At 41.4% G+C, this 17974-nt stretch overlaps 1 protein-coding gene across 5 annotated transcripts in view; it reads left to right on the forward strand.

Moving 5' to 3' along the window:
* The window catches only part of NT5C3A (5'-nucleotidase, cytosolic IIIA), a 103802-nt gene extending 88878 nt beyond the window's left edge, over positions 1 to 14924 (forward strand). For all 5 annotated transcript variants that reach the window (XM_081971268.1, XM_081971270.1, XM_081971267.1 and 2 more), the window contains 2 exons: positions 11882 to 12082; positions 14568 to 14924. In XM_081971268.1, the coding sequence (XP_081827394.1) occupies positions 11882 to 12082; positions 14568 to 14669 (303 nt within the window). In that variant the 3' untranslated portion in view covers positions 14670 to 14924. The remainder of the gene's footprint in view (positions 1 to 11881; positions 12083 to 14567) is intronic.
* Positions 14925 to 17974: the final 3050 nt, after the last annotated feature.

The raw sequence follows: 17974 nt of genomic DNA on the forward strand, positions 1-17974 counted from the left end.
AATTCCACTTAGCAACTTTTCTTTGGATTTTTCCAGTCCATCCGCCAATATATTGGTTATTTTTTCTGCTAGATTTCTCTTCTTTTTCCTCTTTGATATTTTGGAATCTTAAGTAAAAATCAGTCTTGTCCATTTCTGACAGAATATTTCTTTTTTCTTGCTTTTTATCTATTGTTGTCATTCTATAATTCATCTCCATTTTCTTCTCTGTTATTTCCGCCTTTTCTTCTACTTTCTGCAATCTCTGTTCATTTTTTCCCATCATCTCTTTAACTTCTTTCAGATCTTCATCCACTTTGTCTATTCTTTCTTTGAGGTCTTCATATATAGCCTGTAACATACTCTTTAATTTCATACTAGCTTTATCTTGTTGTGTTGTTATATTTGATGATTTTTGGACTGTATGACTGGAGGTTGTTGCTGTCGATGAGGAGTATGCTGTTATCTTCTTCATCTTGTTGATTTATTTTTATAATCCAAATGTCAAAAAAGAGAAAAGAAGAAGAAAAATCACCAATTTTTTATAATCGCCTTTAATTTTCTGGTGGGCCAAGCTTCAGGTTCTTGTTACCTTAATCCAATTGTAGAATCAAAGAAAAAAAACGAAGAAGAGGAGACAAAGAAAAGACCAAATTCCAACAAAAAGGACACCAACATAAAATAGTAAAAAAAGGGGGGGAGGAATTAACTACAATTGTGAAATAAAAGTGACTTTAATCCCCCTTATTTCTTCCAAACGTCAGGTTCTTCTTACCTTAATCCAATTACAGTGGAAAGATAAAAAACATAAACAAGAGCAAACAACAAAAAGAAAAACCAAATTCCTACAAAGAAAGCAGAGAGAGCAAAAGTAATTTTTTTTAAAAATGACCACAATTGTAAAATAAAAATATATCTTTAATCCCCTTTATTCCCTCTAACTCTAACAGTAGGAGAGAAAAGGAGGAAAGAAGAAGGGGAAAAAAGGAGAGAGAAAAATAAAAAGTAAAAATCCAATAAATACCCATTAGGTGGAAAGTTACAAGGTAAATTAAAAAAAAAGTTGATTTAAAAATAAAAGCACGTACAGATTCACCTGAAGAAAATAGCTTCCATTCTTAATATAAACAAATGCTCCACAGTTCCAAAACAATTTCAGAGCTTCAGAGTTATAATCAGAATAGTGAAAAAGCAAAAACATCCAAGCTGAATCCACAGCTGGTGTTTTGTTTTATGTAGTACCGTGTTTCCCCAAAAAGAAGACAGGGTCTTATTTTATTTTGACCCACGAAAGATGGCCTTGGTCTTATTATCGGGGGTGGGTGGGGTGGGGGTCTTATTTGTGCCAGCCGAGCGAGTGGCCGGCACTGCTCTGATGTGTCCTGTTACCGCCCTGCGTCGGGTTGGGCTTTCTTTGCGAGGGGGACAATCTGGGGAGTGAGAGAGTTAGGAAGCCTGGGTTGGCGTGGGGCAGTTTCTCCAGTGAAGCATCTGATTCATCCCCAGCGGTGAGCGTTTTGCCTCCTCTCTGCCCCGGCTTGGAAGCTGCAGAGGAAGCCTGCCATGCCCGGCGAGGGGGGGAGAAGAGACAACAAGAGAAGGCAGGTCTCGCTCCACACCTCTCACTTCTCCTCCACCCCACCTGCCACCCCTCTCGCTAAAGAGACGGTGGGGAAGGGAAGCAGCCTGGATTCTGTTAGCATTGGGGCGGGGTGGGAGGAGTTGGGCTGCAACACACGCGTCCTACCCAAGACTTGCAGCTTCGTCGTGTTTCTCGCTGTTTTGTCCAGGGAAGCACCCTGTAAAAAAAAAATCTCGCGAGTTCAACTTCCCTGGACAAAGCAGCGAAGAACACGACGGAGCTGCAAGTCTCGGGTAGGATGCATGTCTCGCAGCCCAACTCCTCCCACCCCGCCCCAATGCTAACAGAATCTAGGCTGCTTCCTTTCCCCACCATCTTTTTAGAGAGACGGGTGGCAGGTGGGGTGGGGGAGAAGCAAGAGGTGTGGAGCGAGATGTGCTCCTCTTGCTGTCACTTCTCCCACCCCTCCCCAGGCATAGCAGGCTTCCTCTGCAGCTTCCAAGCCAGGGCAGAGAGATGATGAAGGGTGAAACGTTCACCCCTGGGGATGAATCAGATGCTTCACTGGAGAAATGGACACATGCCAGCCCAGGCTTCCTAAATCTCTTGCTCCCCAGATTGTCCGCCTTGCAAAGAAAGCCCAACCCGATGCAAACGCTGCCTCCAGCCACCTCTTCATCCTGGTGAAACTACGTTTTGAAAGGATGATCTGCAAGGGGGGGGGAGATTTCCTGCACATTGGCAGTGGCGTCTCCTCACAGGGCTTCTCCCAATGTCCCAGGTGCGAAGCAACATCCCGTAAAGGAAGGCATGGAAATCCATACAATTGGGGATGTCAGAAGAAGCGTTATGAGAAGATGCTGCTGCCAATGTGCAGGAAATCTCCTCCCCCTCCCCCTTCAGATAGTCTTGTGGGCTGGCCGGAGAAGTCTACAATGAACTTCGCTCTGTCTGTGCCTCTGCAGGCAGCAGTGTCGGCAGCATCTCCTCGCAGGTCTCATTCTTCCTTCTCTTTGGCCGATTCTCATATATTTTCAAGCAAAACACTGCCAAGGGAGGGAAGTATCTCTTCTCCCTTCCTTGCCAAACTTTGAGTGTAGATGTAACATTTCACAAAGCTCCTTAATCCGCGGCTATTGGCTCCCTCGCTTTGTGTTTTTTATACACATACCGACATACCCACCCTTCCTGGGAATGCTGTTTCCCACTCCCAAGATTCCATTTCCAAGGAAAGAAGAGCGCTGGGGCCGCACTGGACTTTCCCCCCTGCCCTGACTCCTGTCAGCCTCAACTTTGCTCCTGAAACCCTGCGGGCCACTTCTCTGCTTGAGCTCAGCCGAAGGGGGGGCTGAGGGCAAGGGCGAGATGAAGCTGATTGCTTCCCCTTTGCCTCCTCTCCCAAAAGCAGTCTCGGGCGCAGCCACTTTTGCAGCATGAGACTCAAGCCGGCCTTCCGAAAGGAACTGTAGCAGCAGCTATCCATAATTTTTTTACCCTTATTTTGTCCTGATCCACGTGGCTCACTGGGCCACGTGGGTCGGGACGAAATAATGATTTAAAAATTGTGGATAGCTGCTGCTACAGTACCCTTCGGAAGGCCGGGGCGAGGAGTGTGGGGTGCATTATTGGCCTCCTGCTGCTTTTGTGGCCGTAATCGATGGCAAAGGCAGCCGCACTTGCCGGAGGCCACGGCCTGAGCAGCACCCGCAAATCAGCTGTTTTTTGAATGGCAGCCGGATCGGCTCAACTGATCCGATTAAGGAGCCGAGAAGCGGTGAGGTGACTAGGGAAGGGAAGGGCTTTCTCCTGTACTTGCCATGGCACCCTTTCACTAGGGCTTATTTTCGGGGGAGGGCGTATATTTACACCCACCTCAAAAACCAGGCAAAAACCAGGCCTGGGCTTATTAGCAGGACATGTCGTATTTTCGGGGAAACACGGTAGTTCTTATGATCAGTCAAAACAAGTGTTCAAGGTTAAATTTTCTCTTTCTCTGTTGTCACTAGCTGGCACTGTTGTTTCTTAAAAGAGTAGTTAGGAAGCGGGGAGGGGGGAGATCTTGGAGATCAGTTTTTCAGTCATTGATCAGAGATCAGTTTTTCAAATATCAGTTCTTCAAATATCGGTTTCAAATTTAAGTTTTTTACTGGCAGTCAACTCTATCAACCGTTCTCTATTTCTTCAGAACATCCTCCCAAAACTATTTGCTGAGTTTTTTATTTATATTAGCATTCATTTCTCCACCGCTACTTCCTAGAGGGGTAATCCACTGCCCCCCTTACTTTATTTAAGAGTTTTCCTTATTCTCATAATAGTCTTCAGTAATCATAAAGTAGATAGTTATAGAACAGTAAGTTCTCCAGATGAATGTGTTTATTTCTCTTATTAGAAATTTAGAAATTTTCCTAGGCTTGTAGGTGTATGGTATATTTTTCCTTCACCAGTAGATGGCGCCCTCAGCTTAGGTTTCAGTGTTTCAAATCTTCCACCTCCTATTTTTCCTTTTGACATGGGTTGGGCTGAGGGAGAGTTACTGTTGCAAGGATATCTAGCTGGCTTTCATGATTAAGGTGGGACTTAAACTCATGATCTCCCACTTTTTAGCCTGGTCCCTTAACCACCACACCAAACTGACTCTCATGTATCCATGCCTTTTTCTTACTCCCACTTGGATTACTGCAAAGTGTTCTACATGTGATTGTCTTGGAAGCTACAACTGATACAAAATCTGGGGGCCTTCACATTAATGGATATATGTCAGCTCTTCAGCATAGACCAGATCAAGGAACAGACTCCTTATGACCACCAGAACTATAAAATAAAATTTTGCAAGTGTGCTTGCTTTCCTTCCCTTCTGTCAGGCACAAGTAACCAGGAAGAGTTTAGTTCAAAGGATTTCAAGTATATTACATGCAACCTATACACAAGAATCTGATTTATTAACAGTCAAGGAAAAGTGATCCTAGATAAGAAGCAATGGAATTCAAGAGGGATTGGACTTAGTTCTCTGGAAGCATAGTGACTCCAAACTGATGATGTCTTTGACCTCGCCCTTGTGTTCAGCCTGGTCATCTAGTACACCTCCTTCTTACATCCCAGGGAGTTGCAGGGGAGGGGGAAGCTATCTATTTGTAACACTAAATTTCAGGCATGTTTAGTGTGTGTTTTACCTGGTGTTTCCCTAACATCCTTTGGATCCCTTCTCCTAGGTTATCTCAATAATCTGCCTGTCCAATCAGGTTGAATACTGTAATCAATTCATTGAAGATCCTATATATACCATATTTTTCAGAGTATAAGATGCACCTTTCCCCCCCTAAAAGAGCATGGAAATGTTGGTGCATCTTATACACCAAATATAGCTATTTTTGGCCTCCTGAAGCCCAGCCACCGCATCCCATTTTTGAGAAAAACAGCAGTTTTTTGCAAAAACAGAGGCTTCTTTCCCTTGCCTCAGCTCCCAGTGGCACTCTGCAAGCTTCAGCAGGGCTGGGGCAAGGCAAAATTGTCCTTGTTTTTCTGAAGCCTGCAGAGTGCTGTTGGGGGCTGAGGGAAGGCAAAAAAAAGCCTCTGTTTTTGCGAAAAACGGCCCGTTTTTAAATACATTTTATAATTTTGTATATATTTTATATATATGTGTGTTGTATTTGTACTGATAAATAAATAAAGGGAGACTAGTATAGATCTATTTCGAGCTAATTAGGTCTCATCAGCTAGCCATACCCTTACTGGGATTAGACACAAATACATATACATACATACATACATACATACATACATACATACATACATACATACATATATAATGTTGTATTTGTACTGATAAATAAATAAATAAATATTTAGGCATACCAGGGGTTGTAACACAAATACATATATATATACACATACATACATACATGCATGCATGTCTAAATATATTACTTTGAGAGGGGGGTTATTCAGTGATATTTCGGATCATAAGTTATACAGAATTTTTGGGAATGTGAAATAAATACAACTAAATAAATTAGCCATTATTTAGGCTTAAATAGAAATATTTTATTCTCAATAGAGATGGAGATAGCATCCATTCATGGGTTAACACTGTCCGTTCTCTGATTGGACTGAGTCTGATTAATAATTAATTAACCTTTATAACCCACCCTTGTGAGTGACTCCACCAAGCTTTCGACTCAGTCCACTCTGGGACAGTCGTGTTATCCAGTTATCTCCTAGACTTTGGACTTTGGTTGATATCAAATAAGACAGACCATGCTCTGAGGCTGGCTGTAAGTAGTTACTTGAAGGAGAGAAAGTGGATTTGTGACAGCAGAGCCCAGCGATTTAGCCCTTAGGGACCTAGGGGCTCTTTAAGAGAGGCTCGCTGAGGTACTACCATCTAGCCTCGAGCTGCTTTGAGTGCGAAGATAGGTACGGCCGCCATTTTGATTGCTCCGGTCTCCAGTAACATCAAGATGGTGGACAGCAGCGTGGTGGACCCTCTCCATGGGCAGAATATGGAGATCCAAGAGGCAGGCCCTGGTTTGCTCTCCATAGCGAGGGCCCCCAATTCTCCTACCTTACCTTCCACTTCTCAGGGAGGTAGTGGGCCCAGATCCCAAAATAAGAGCTCTAAGACTGCCAGCAAGAGCTCCAAATCCAAGAAGACCATTAAGCCTTCTGACAAAGAGGCCACCCTCAAGGCCAAGACTACCCTCCCTCACCACTTGCCAGGCAGTCACAGGTCCCCATTGCAGTTGGAGGCTTGCCATTTAGCCCAATGCTGCCTATTAATATGACCGGGTTGTGGGGACAAGCTCTAGACGCTTACAGCCCCCTAGCGCCACATCCACCTGGCAGGTGTGTAGAAGCTACCTTCATGCCCACCACAGCAGGCCTCTGCCCCGAGGTCCAATGCCTACCATGCCTCCTAATTTCCAGTATATCATAACAGAGACCATCAAACAGGATTGCGACTGGAATGCAGGAACTCGCCCAAACAATCCCTATACCGGTCCCTCCTGCACCCACCCAAAGAGAGAAAGGTTCGGGACTAGGGGAGGACCAATCTCCTGTTTGTTCTCATCGTAGTCCCCTATCTCTGAGGAAGGGGAGATCAGGGGGCTGATCTATCGGAAGAGGAGGGTGCGGCCCTTGACAAGCCTATCACTGTAGGGCTTTTTCCACTGGCCCTGTTCAAGCCATTGTTGAGTAATTCTAAGGCCACCTCTCCAAAATGGGAGGACACTTTGAGGTTTCCTCGATCCCTGGACCAACCACATCGGCCAGTGCCTGGTTTCCAGAACACAAATTCGAGGCAGACCTCCCAGCTGTTTGTGGTCCAGAGGCAATGGCTACACCTACATCTGGCACAGCTCCCTCCAGCGCCGATAGATGTTTCTACAACTTTGTGGACGGGCTGACAAGTTACTGTTTTGGCCAACAGTGGATGCACCAATATTGGCCCTCTAGTCCAATACTACGCTGCCAGGCTCCCAGAAAGAGGTCCTCAAGCTAGAGGACAAGAAGGCGGACCAGACCCTCCAGCGTGGTCACCAAGAGGCGGCCTAGGTGATCCGGGCCTCTACAGCAGCGTCCTTTTTCTTTCATTCTAGCCTTTTTTGGCTACAGCAACTACAGGAAAGGATCCCGGCTGGTGATTCCAGAGCTTACCAAGACCTTAATAAGATTGTAGCTGAGGTTCAATTTTGTCTCACAAGCCATGGCCTCCTCCATGGCATCCCGCAGGCTCCTGTGGTTATGCCAGTGGCAAACTGACTTGAGGCACAAATGGCGTCTGACATCCGAGCCGTACAAAGGGGGGGACTCTCTTCGGGGATTCCCTCACTCCGTTATTAATAGAGGGAAAAGATAAGCGTAAGATTTTACCCACAACTTATAAGAAGGGATCTTACCGCCTGGGCCCCTACCCCAGGAGACAACCCTTTAGACAGCAGAAATACGGGGGTTCCTTTTGGAATCTGGATTATACTTCCCCCTGTTTCAGGTCGGAAGGGGGTTTTGGCCAATGGCAGCAGCCCTACGGCAGCAAAGGGGCAATCAAACCAAGCGGCCTTTCGAGATGGGGAGAACCGGTACTACCTTAAACTATAATCAGCCCCAGGATCGGTTCCCCATTGGTGGGAGGTTACTGCATTTTGCAGATCAGTGGGATTCCACTACTTCTGACTGTTGGGTCAGATCCACAGTTAGGGCAGGTTTAGCCCTTGAGTTCCTCTCCTCTCCCCTGAGTTTTTTCATTCGCTCCCCAGTTTCAAGCAATAGGCAGAGGCAACGCTTGATGAACTTGGTCATTCGGCACCTTTTGGACATCGAAGCCATCCAGAAGGTGCCGGAGGACCAACGTCATCAGGGGTTCTATTCGATTTTGTTTGTTATCCACAAGTCCTTGGGAGATTGGAGGACTATTTTGGATTTAAAGTGGCTCAACAAATACTTGAAGTACTGAAGATTTAAAATGCACTCATTACAATCAATATTGGAAGGGGTGAGACAAGGGGATTATCTTACATCTATTGACCTAACAGAGGCATGTACCTATCCTCCAAGATGTCAATTTCTGCGCTTTTGTTATGACAACTGTCATTATCAGTACAGGGCCTTGTCCTTTGGTCTTTCTTCGCCCGCCCCCGAGCTTTTACAAAAATTTTAACCGCCCTGACAGCACATCTGATGACCATACCCATCTGGGTAATGTGTTATCTCGATGACATTTTGTTGCAATAACGCTTTTTGGATAGGGCCAGGCTCGATCTAGATACCACTATACAGGTGTTCCAGTCGCATGGATTTTCCATTAATAGAGACAAGAGTCACTTTACTCCCACCACTCGGATCATGCACCTGGGGGCTTGGATTGACACAAGGGCGAGGAGAAGCGGGACAGTCTATGCCACCTGGTAGCCCAGATAGAGAGGCTACTCTATCTAAGCTGCTGGGGAAGATGATATTGGCCATTTCTATTGTACCTACCTGGGGTAGGCTACACACCAAGGATCTATAGTGGTTCCTCCTGTCCTTCCAAAAGAAGTGGACCAGCTCTTCCCTGGCTAAAGTCACCTTACAGAGGGAGGTTATTCAGTCCTTGCATTGGTGGAGGTCCCCTGCAGTTACTAAGGGGAGTCACTTTAGGGTGGAAGATAGACTCACGATCACCACAGCGTGAGTCTCCATGACTGGGGATCCCACCTGGACACACATATAGCGCAGAGCCAGTGGACCACAGAGGAGGCTACACAGAACATTAACCTGCTGGAGCTCAGAGCCATACGCCTCGCCCTCCAACACTTTGCCCACTTCATCAGGGGGCAGGATGTCTTAATTTTGACCGATAATATGACAGCTAAAGGACATGTGAACAGGCAGGGGGGCACCAGGTCAAAGCAGCTGATGAGGGAGGCACGTGAACTGGGTCACTGGGTGGAGGATAACCTCCTTTCCATTTCAGCTGAACACATTTCTGGGGTTGAGAACATTCGAGCTGATTGGCTCAGTCGGTCCACACTTGACCAGGCAGAATGGAGACTCCACTCTTCTCTCTTCCAGGAGATCACGCACCATTTTGGGGTTCCGGTCATGGACCTGTTTGCCTCCCCAGCCAATTCACAACTACCCAGGTACCTTACGAGGTTCCACACAGCAGGTGCAGAGGAAACATGTCCTTCATTGTCCCTGGCCTTGGGGGCTCCTGTACGCTTTTCCATCACTTCTGCTAATAACCAGAGTCGTGTGCAAGGTCATCTCCGCCAATGCAGAGGTCATCCTCATTGCCCCGCATTGGCCACTTCAGTCATGGTTTGCAGACCTCCAAGCAATATCTGTGGAGAGACCCTGGACGATCCCACTGGACAAGGTGTCCCTCAGTCGGGTTGCTGGAGCATCCGGACCCTCAGTGGCTCCAGTTGACTGCCTGGTAATTGAGCAGGACAATCTAAGACTAGACAAATTTTCCTCCAGGGTCATCGACACTATACAGGCATCCAGACGACCTTCCACAGACCGTATTTATAATGCAACCTGGCAGATTTTCTGTGCCTGGTGCTCTACTAAGGACATAACACCTACATCTTCCATCTGTTTCCTAGGTCCTGGAGTTTCTCCAAGACGGTTTGGACAAGGGGTTATCACCCAATACAATTAGGAGGCAGGTAGCGACCCTGGCTACTATATTGTCTTGGGGAGGGGGTCAATTACTATCACATCAACCCGCTGTCTGGAGGTTTTTGAAGCAGGCTACCAACCTCAAACCGCTTACAGTGCGCAGATATCCCACATAGGATTTGTCAAAGGTTCTCACAGCAGTCACCAAGCTACTTTTTGAACTGCTCCAGACTATTTATCTACAGCTTCTCACCCTGAAAGTTTCCTTCCTGGTAGCAATCACCTCTGCCAGCAGGATATCAGAAATTCAGGCCCTGTCGGTTAGAGAGGACTTATGTACCTTCCATGGGGACAGAGTGGTACTCAGGTTGAATCCCTCCTTTCGGCCCAAAGTTAGCACGTAGTTCCACTGGGCTCAACAGGTTGTATTGCTTGAAAAAATCTTTTTTTCTTTTCTCTCTTTTTATATATGTTAAGTTTTTACTATGAAACAGACTACTTACTTATGCGATATAAGAATAATAATGTACTTAATGTATAAGAGTGAGATGATTTAAATTGTTAGGTATGATTGTAGCTGGTGACTATTTTATAATATAAAATGAAATAACGATGATGTAATGAATAATGGATATAAATATAGATTGAAATACTTAATGACCACATGGATTGACAATAAATAATGGAAAATTATATTTGGAGTTGTGGATGACTGGAAACTCTATGGTTAACGGAAAGTAGAAATGTGTAATATGAATTAATGGGAATTTTTTGACTTAATCTTTATTCTTATTTCTTAGAGATTGGTGATATAATTTTATAAAGACTTATTGTTACCTAGTAGATAATTATGGATGTAAGGAAATAATTGTCACAAATGAAAGAATATTAATGGTAACTTGAACACACAATGCTCAATGAAATATTTAACTATGTTTAATGGATAATCAGTGATTTTATTCTTAATTGTAAAAACCGTTGCACAAAAACTTGTAACCAGACGACATGCTTGATGAAATTGTGTTTTTTTTCTCCTTGCTCTTGTTCTGTATGTGTTGTTTTGTCTTTTTTAAAGAAAAATAAAATTTTTTAAAAAAAAAACCAGGTTGTATTGCCAGACTTTCGTCCGTCCCCGACCAGGCCGCTAGAAAAATAGTGGCATAAGCTCAATGTCCGGCGTGCCCTTAAAATCTATATTCACAGGACATCGGAATTCTGGAAATCCGAGAGCCTTTTTGTTTCTTTCCAGCCCACCTCCTTGGGACAGAAGGTATCAGTCGCTACCATAGGCCACTGCTTATTCCTCTAATCAGGAGTTGGTCCCTCAGGGTGTCACTGCCCACTCAACCAGGAGCTCTGCCACCACTGCTGTGTGGAATGCCCAGGCTTCCCTGGGAGAAATCTGCAGGGCAGCTGCAAGGGCATCCCACTCGCCCTTTATAAACAATTATAAACTAGACAAATTTGCCTCAGCAGACGCAGCTTTTGTCCATAGAGTTCTACAATCAGTACATTCTGACTGGTAATATGAACCAGTCTCCTCTCTCTCGACGGGACGGTCACGCTTGAGTATGTCTCATGCATGGATGCTATCTCCACCTCTATTGAGAAAGGGCGCTGGTACTTACCTAATACACCTCTTCTAATAGGGTGGAGACAGCATCCAGCCCCACCCTGTAGGGAGACTGGTCCCCATTGCCAAACAGGGAGGTTTCCCTGTCATTATGTGTATATTTGATATTCTGGATTGACATTATAATAGGTGCGGACGTCTTCAAATTGCTAATTACTAAAGTTGAGTTCTTGGATAACACGCTGAGTCTGTATGTCTTTTATTCACCAAAAGCTGGGTGGAGTCACTAACCAGGACAGGTTACAAAGGTTGTTAATTAATTATTAATCAGACTCAGTCCAATCAGAGAATGGACAGTGTTAACCCATACATGGATGCTATCTCCACCCTATTAAAAGAGGCTTATCAGGTAAGTACCAACGCCCTTTCTCAGTATTATATGCATGTGAAATAAATAGAAATAAATAAAATAGCCATTATTTAGGCTTAAATAGAAATATTTTATTCTCAGTATTATATGCATGTAATGAACATATGTTTAAGAGTTGGTGGAAAGAGAAAATTGTCTTGGAAGCATTCTAAAATTATATATGATTAATTTCTTTGCATGGTTACTTAGGAATAACTTCTCTCATCTTCAATAGGGCATATTGAAAGGATTTAAAGGAGAATTAATTCATGTTTACAACAAACATGATGGAGCCTTGAAAAATACAGAATACTTTAAACAATTAAAAGACAACAGCAATATCATATTACTTGGAGATTCTCAAGGAGACTTAACAATGGCAGATGGAGTGACAAATGTTGAACATATTCTTAAGGTTGGGTATCTCAATGATAAAGTAAGTAGGTGATTGATAAGCATAAAAACTATTATAATATTCATATTCTCCGTTTTGTATATTTATAGGAATTATTTTTCAATTAGTTACCTACTTCTAAGTCTAGTTCAGCATAACCTTTTCAATACATTTGCAATTAAGAGTTGGCAGATAGAAGATACAGTATGTGACAATGGCTTGTTTCAATTCATTGCAGAATGGTGATGTTGAGTTACTTGCTGATATTATTCATGTGCTATCTGCTAAAATAGAATCATTTTTAAAAAATAATTAACTATTCAAAGTTCCAGATCAATAAAACCAAAGTAAAAAGTTGTCACGTTGATTGTCATGAATGTTTTGTGAAAAAAATACAAAGATAGAGCTAAAATACACTAAATCCAATTGCAGCTTAGTAGGATGGGTCCATTTTCAAATTAGATAAATTATTAAAATAATGTCATCTTCAAAGAGTATTCAGACAACTTCCAAATACTTATTTTGCCAGCAGCAGGTAATACTTATGTAGGAGACATTTAGCAGTTTAGCTGGATTTTAAATAAAGGTAATCCTTGACATATGATCATTTAGCAACTACTTGAAATTGTAATGGTGCTGAAAAAAATGGATATGATTGGTTCCTAGTTAGTTGTTGCACAATCACATGGTCAAAATTTGAATGTTTGGAAATCCACCCACATTTATGACTACAGGAGTGCTTTAATTGTTCCACACTTCTATCTTCCTCTCACCTATGTCCTTTTGGCTGCCCTGCACTGCAGCACTCCTCAGCAACAGTGCCAGGCCTAGGGCTGAAATAGAGGCCCGGGTGTTCAGCAATCTCAGCCAGTTGCCATTAGCTGCAGGCCTCTACTTCAGTCACAGCACTATCACTGCTGCTAAGATATGCCCCACCGTCACTAACCATCCCAGTACCATAGAATAAAGCCCTCTGTTGCCCCACCTGCCTATGCTCCACGGAGCCTGCCATACTCAGTTGACCACTATCTTCCAATGTTGATGAGGTGCATCCAACTTGACCCTACAGGCAGCTGCAGGCCATGACAAGCCTTCTTCCTAAGGCTGGCTCTTTGAATCTGGAAATAACTGATATTCTGGAATATCATTCACAAATACTCCAGACAGCTATTCTTCTTGAGGAGCTTGCCAAAAAATGGCCCTCCAGTGGGTCTAGAGCTTGGGGAAATGAGGGAATAGCCATTGTGCCCAAACTGCAATTTGCATCTTTGAAAGGCTCACATATTCACTAAGTTCATATTGTTCTAATCACTTTTGGAAATTACTTAAGTCCTTTTTAGTGATTAGAAATTTTTGAATCAACACGTTTGGCAATACTGGGTGAATTTCCCTTTAATCCTTAATGGGGAAAAAATCACGATAAATTTTAACAACTTTTAAAAATGGAATAAACAACAAAAGGATGAATAAAACTTTGATTTTAAAAATTACAAAGTAAGATATAGATAAATTTGAAATAAGATTTTGGAATTAATTATAAAGAATATTTCATGTGGGAAAATACTTTTGATTTTTTTAAAGTAAGATTTTAAAAATTGAACACTAGACAGAACTAAAGTTTATAGTTAAAGGAGAAGACATAAGCTCAATTTATCATTATAAACTGTTACATTATTATTACAATTATAGTATGACAGACTACAGGAACAATATGAAAAAAGATGTAAGAGTATTAAAGAAACCACCCAGTATTTTAATCGTTAAAAGGCATATGTCAACAATAAAACAAGAGAGTGACAAAAGCCTATTTAAAAATCTTGTAAGAAGGAAAAAAAAAGAAATCAAGCTCTATTTTTTGTCTAATTTAAGGAAAGGGAATTGAATTATATATATGAAAATAAAAGATCTTTTCACAACTTTTAAAATGTGAAGAAAAAACCCGACATTTTAAAAAGCTTTAGTTTAAAAAATATCTGTATTTCCTCCCTAAACCACGGCTATTTTGTTCAAATATAATGCACAAGTGAAAATACGGAAATATCTTTAAATTCAACTCCCTTCCTTTAAATTAAACAAAATAAAATTATTTCTAAATTTGGACTGAAACTCTACATTTCATTTAAAAAGAAAGAAAAAGAAAAAGTACAAATAATTTCAGTGCTCTTTAATTTGTGGCTTTAGATTTTAATCATGTTCTAAACTAATAGAAGTATATTTATATCGTTACTTGACAAACAACAAAATGATGTGATTGCCCAACTCAATCTAATTTATATATGAATAGAATAAAATTTTCTTCATCAAATGTTTTACATTTGTGCTTGCTCCTTTCTATCTATTTCATTTTATAGTAATTTTATTGAAGATAAATACAAACTAAAAGAAAGAATACAAAGTAGGAGCAGAAGGTATAGAAAAGATAAAAGGAAAAGAGAAATAGAAAAAAATTATACTGAGGAAAAGAAATATATAAAGAATATCAGTTAGGTTTTTCATACTATTTTTTCCTTCACATTTTAAAATCTAGGTTGAAGAACTGCTGGAAAAATATATGGAATCCTATGATATTGTTTTGGTAAAAGATGACTCTCTGGATGTGGCCAACTCAATCCTGCAAAAGATTTTGTAATATATTATCATTGTTTTCCTTTAAAAGAACCCATTGGACAAATTTGCATGATCCACTAGGAAAACAATAATCCAATGCTGCTTTCCACACTATTGCCACTTCATTTAGAAAGTACTGTATTTCTCATTATATTGCTCCATGCTGTTGAATTATATTTCACTGTTTATTATCTCCCTATTTATTAATTCCAATGGAAATAATGATTATTTGAAAAAATATCTTTATTTCTGCACAATAAAATTCATACTTTCAGGATTTGTGGAATTGTTATAAAAATTAGAGAAAAATGGGTGTGATAAAGCAAATGATTTGATTAATCAATAAATATCAAATCTTTTGAGGTTCAGCAATACAAATTTGTGTAAATCACTACACTTTGATAAAGCTCACTGCTAAACATTTTAAAGCCATATTGGCTTAAACAAGGTTAAGATAAAGTAGATATTTTAATTTTTACAGTATTTTAACAAAAAAGTCATATTTAATAGTATTGAAATTTGAAAGGCAATTCTACCAAAAGATATTTCATTGCATTGTGCTATAAGTTAAACATGAATGTCAAGTGCTAGAATTCTCATCACTTTTTCCCATACACAAACTTTCATGAAAACAAGTTTTAAAAGTGTTTTATCGGGGGGGGGGGGGGGGAGTTCATCTCTAAATTTCTGGCAAATTTCCCTCCCTCCTTTAAAATTAGACAAAACATTATTGCTTTAATTTTTCTTCAGGAGGATGTTAATTTTCCATTTACAAGCCACTACTCAACAAAAGTAAGAATTTTCTCCTATACTAGTCAGATCCTCAAGTGTTTCTCTGATGAATACATTCTTGATTATCACCTAGCTTCTAAACAAGTATCAGATATGAATTGGGATGTGAAAAGAATTGTTACAAAAGGTTGCTGGTTTAGGTTAAGAGGATAAGTTTACCAATCCAAAACTCACAAGCATAGTTTGCAGTTGAAATACATAGAAATATAATTTGTTGAACAAAACCCAACCTAATTTCTTTTGGAATTCCATAACTTTGTTAGATGCCATCTGGAAGTGGAGAGGAAGAAAGGGAAAACGTGGAGCAGATAGAGAGGATATACTGAATGGGAGCTGCTATACGAATGTAGTTATGTACATTAGATTTGCCCTGCATATCCCACTGAGAATCAGTGGTGTAATGGTTAAGGCATCAGGTTGGAACTAGGAGACTGTGAGTTCTAGTGTTGCCTTAAAACAAAAATCCAGCTGGATAACCTTGGGCCAGTCACTTTCTCTCAGCCCTAGACAGGAAGCAATGACAAACCACTTCTGAAAAACCTTGCCAAGAAAATTGCAAGGTCCTGAAGAAGTCCAAGAATCAGATTGGTTTGCACAGAAGAAAAATACAAAGCAACCTTAAAAACCCAAAGTCTTATGAACTTATCCCATGAGATCCTTGATTCTAAAAGATGCTCCAGGTTTCCTTTAAAAAAAATAAAAAGACCCAAACACTTCATGAAAATTTTGAGAATGCAAGGATTTGATTTCCATTCGAGGCAAAGTGCTTTTCATTTTATGCATAATCCAAGTAACTGTGTTTGATTTCCCTTTTCTAAAAAGTTCAATAATGAAGGGAGAATGCATGTCATAATAGTACAATTTCCAATTATTCAAATTCAGACAGAAACAAACTCTGATTGCTACTAATTTATAGCTGTAAATTCATACAATCCTTGGGTCTATTTATCACTGATACACTGGGGTTGTGCAGCACTTCAGATTCCATCTAGAAATAGTACTTTAGTGCGCTCAGGAGCATGATTATAATACCAGTTCTCAATATCTTAAACCAGCGTTTATTTTAGCAACTTTAAAATATGTGGATTTCAATTTCCCCAGCCAGCATCTGGTAGTTAAAGTCAACATATGTTAAGGAAGCTTAGTTGAGAAGCATTGTGTTGAAGCAGCGACACTAATTCTTGTGAGTCTGGCTATCTATAAATGGCTGTCTATAACTACTTAATGATAAAAAAGAAACAAAAAATGTTTTAAATATGCCCCCTATAATAAGCTTTTCAAATTGAACTTGACATAATAGGACAATCCTAAATAATTAGAAACTATTTATACAATAACTTAAGAGGTTTTTCTTCATGTGTTGACCCGGGGCGTAGCAAAAAAGCAACACAGCCAGACCACAGGTCTGACTCCCCTTTATTGCTCCAACTTTGCTCTCAAGCGTCCCCACATTTACTACAAGTCCTGGAACAAAGCTCTCACATGCACCTTCAACAGCCTCTAGCTACAAGTAGTCCAATAAGGTTAGCAAAACAGTAACCAGGGCCAGCAATCCAGTAAGCAAGGTTTGCAAAGTAATAACCAAGGCAAAAAGTTCAGCGAAGCAGGCAAACCCAAGACAGCAGTTCTCTCTAGGCGTCAGCAAGTGCACACAAGGCTCCACATATTCAATGCTTGTTCCCGACAAATTCCCTTCCCATCAGCATCTCCTTACAACTCAGTCCCCCAGGTGTACTTTGTGAGAGGGGGTGGGGCAGTCTCCTCCCTTGTAGCTAGCTCATTCTGCCTTGTTCTCGCCTTGTCCCTTCTCTTCATGGTCTACGATCAAGAGAGGGTAGTCCTTGCTCATCATCTGAGCTCTGCCTCTCATGTTCATCTTGACCCTCCCTGTCTACAAGCTGTTCTAATCCTAAAATGCCTTAGCCTGACTGGTCCTGCCCTTCCCCATTTTCCACTGCAGCCAAGGAAGCTGCCCCCTTAATTTCTGTCAGCTCAGATTCCAGTTGGTCTTCCTCTGCAGATTCAGGCTCCAACGTGGGCACGACACTTCAGTTTTGTTTCTCTTGGTCTGTGGATATGACCTGATATCATACAATATGTCCCAATAACACCCATCTATTTATAGATATACAGGAAATCAAAGTGCAACATTTAACATCAATTATTTGCCTTTTCCTACTCATACATAAGAAGGGACACAGTGGCTCAGTGGTTAAGCTGAGCTTGTCGATCAAAAAGTTCGGCAGTTCAAATCCCTAGTGCCGCGTAACAGAGTGATCTTCTGTTACTTGTCCAAGCTTCTGCCAACCTAGCAGTTCAAAAGTATGTAAAAATGCAAGTAGGAATCACCTTTGGTGGGAAGGTAATAGCGTTCTGTGCACCTTTGGTGTTTAGTCATGACCAGGGAGATGTCTTTGGACAGTGCTGGCTCTTCAGTTTTGAAACTGAGATGAGCACCACCCTCTAGAGTCAGGAATGACTAGCACATATGTTTGAGGGGAACCTTTACCTTTACTCATACATAAATAAAGCATC

Source organism: Natrix helvetica (assembly GCF_964273705.1).
Source record: "Natrix helvetica genome assembly, chromosome: Z".
Taxonomy (NCBI): Eukaryota; Metazoa; Chordata; class Lepidosauria; order Squamata; family Natricidae; genus Natrix; species Natrix helvetica.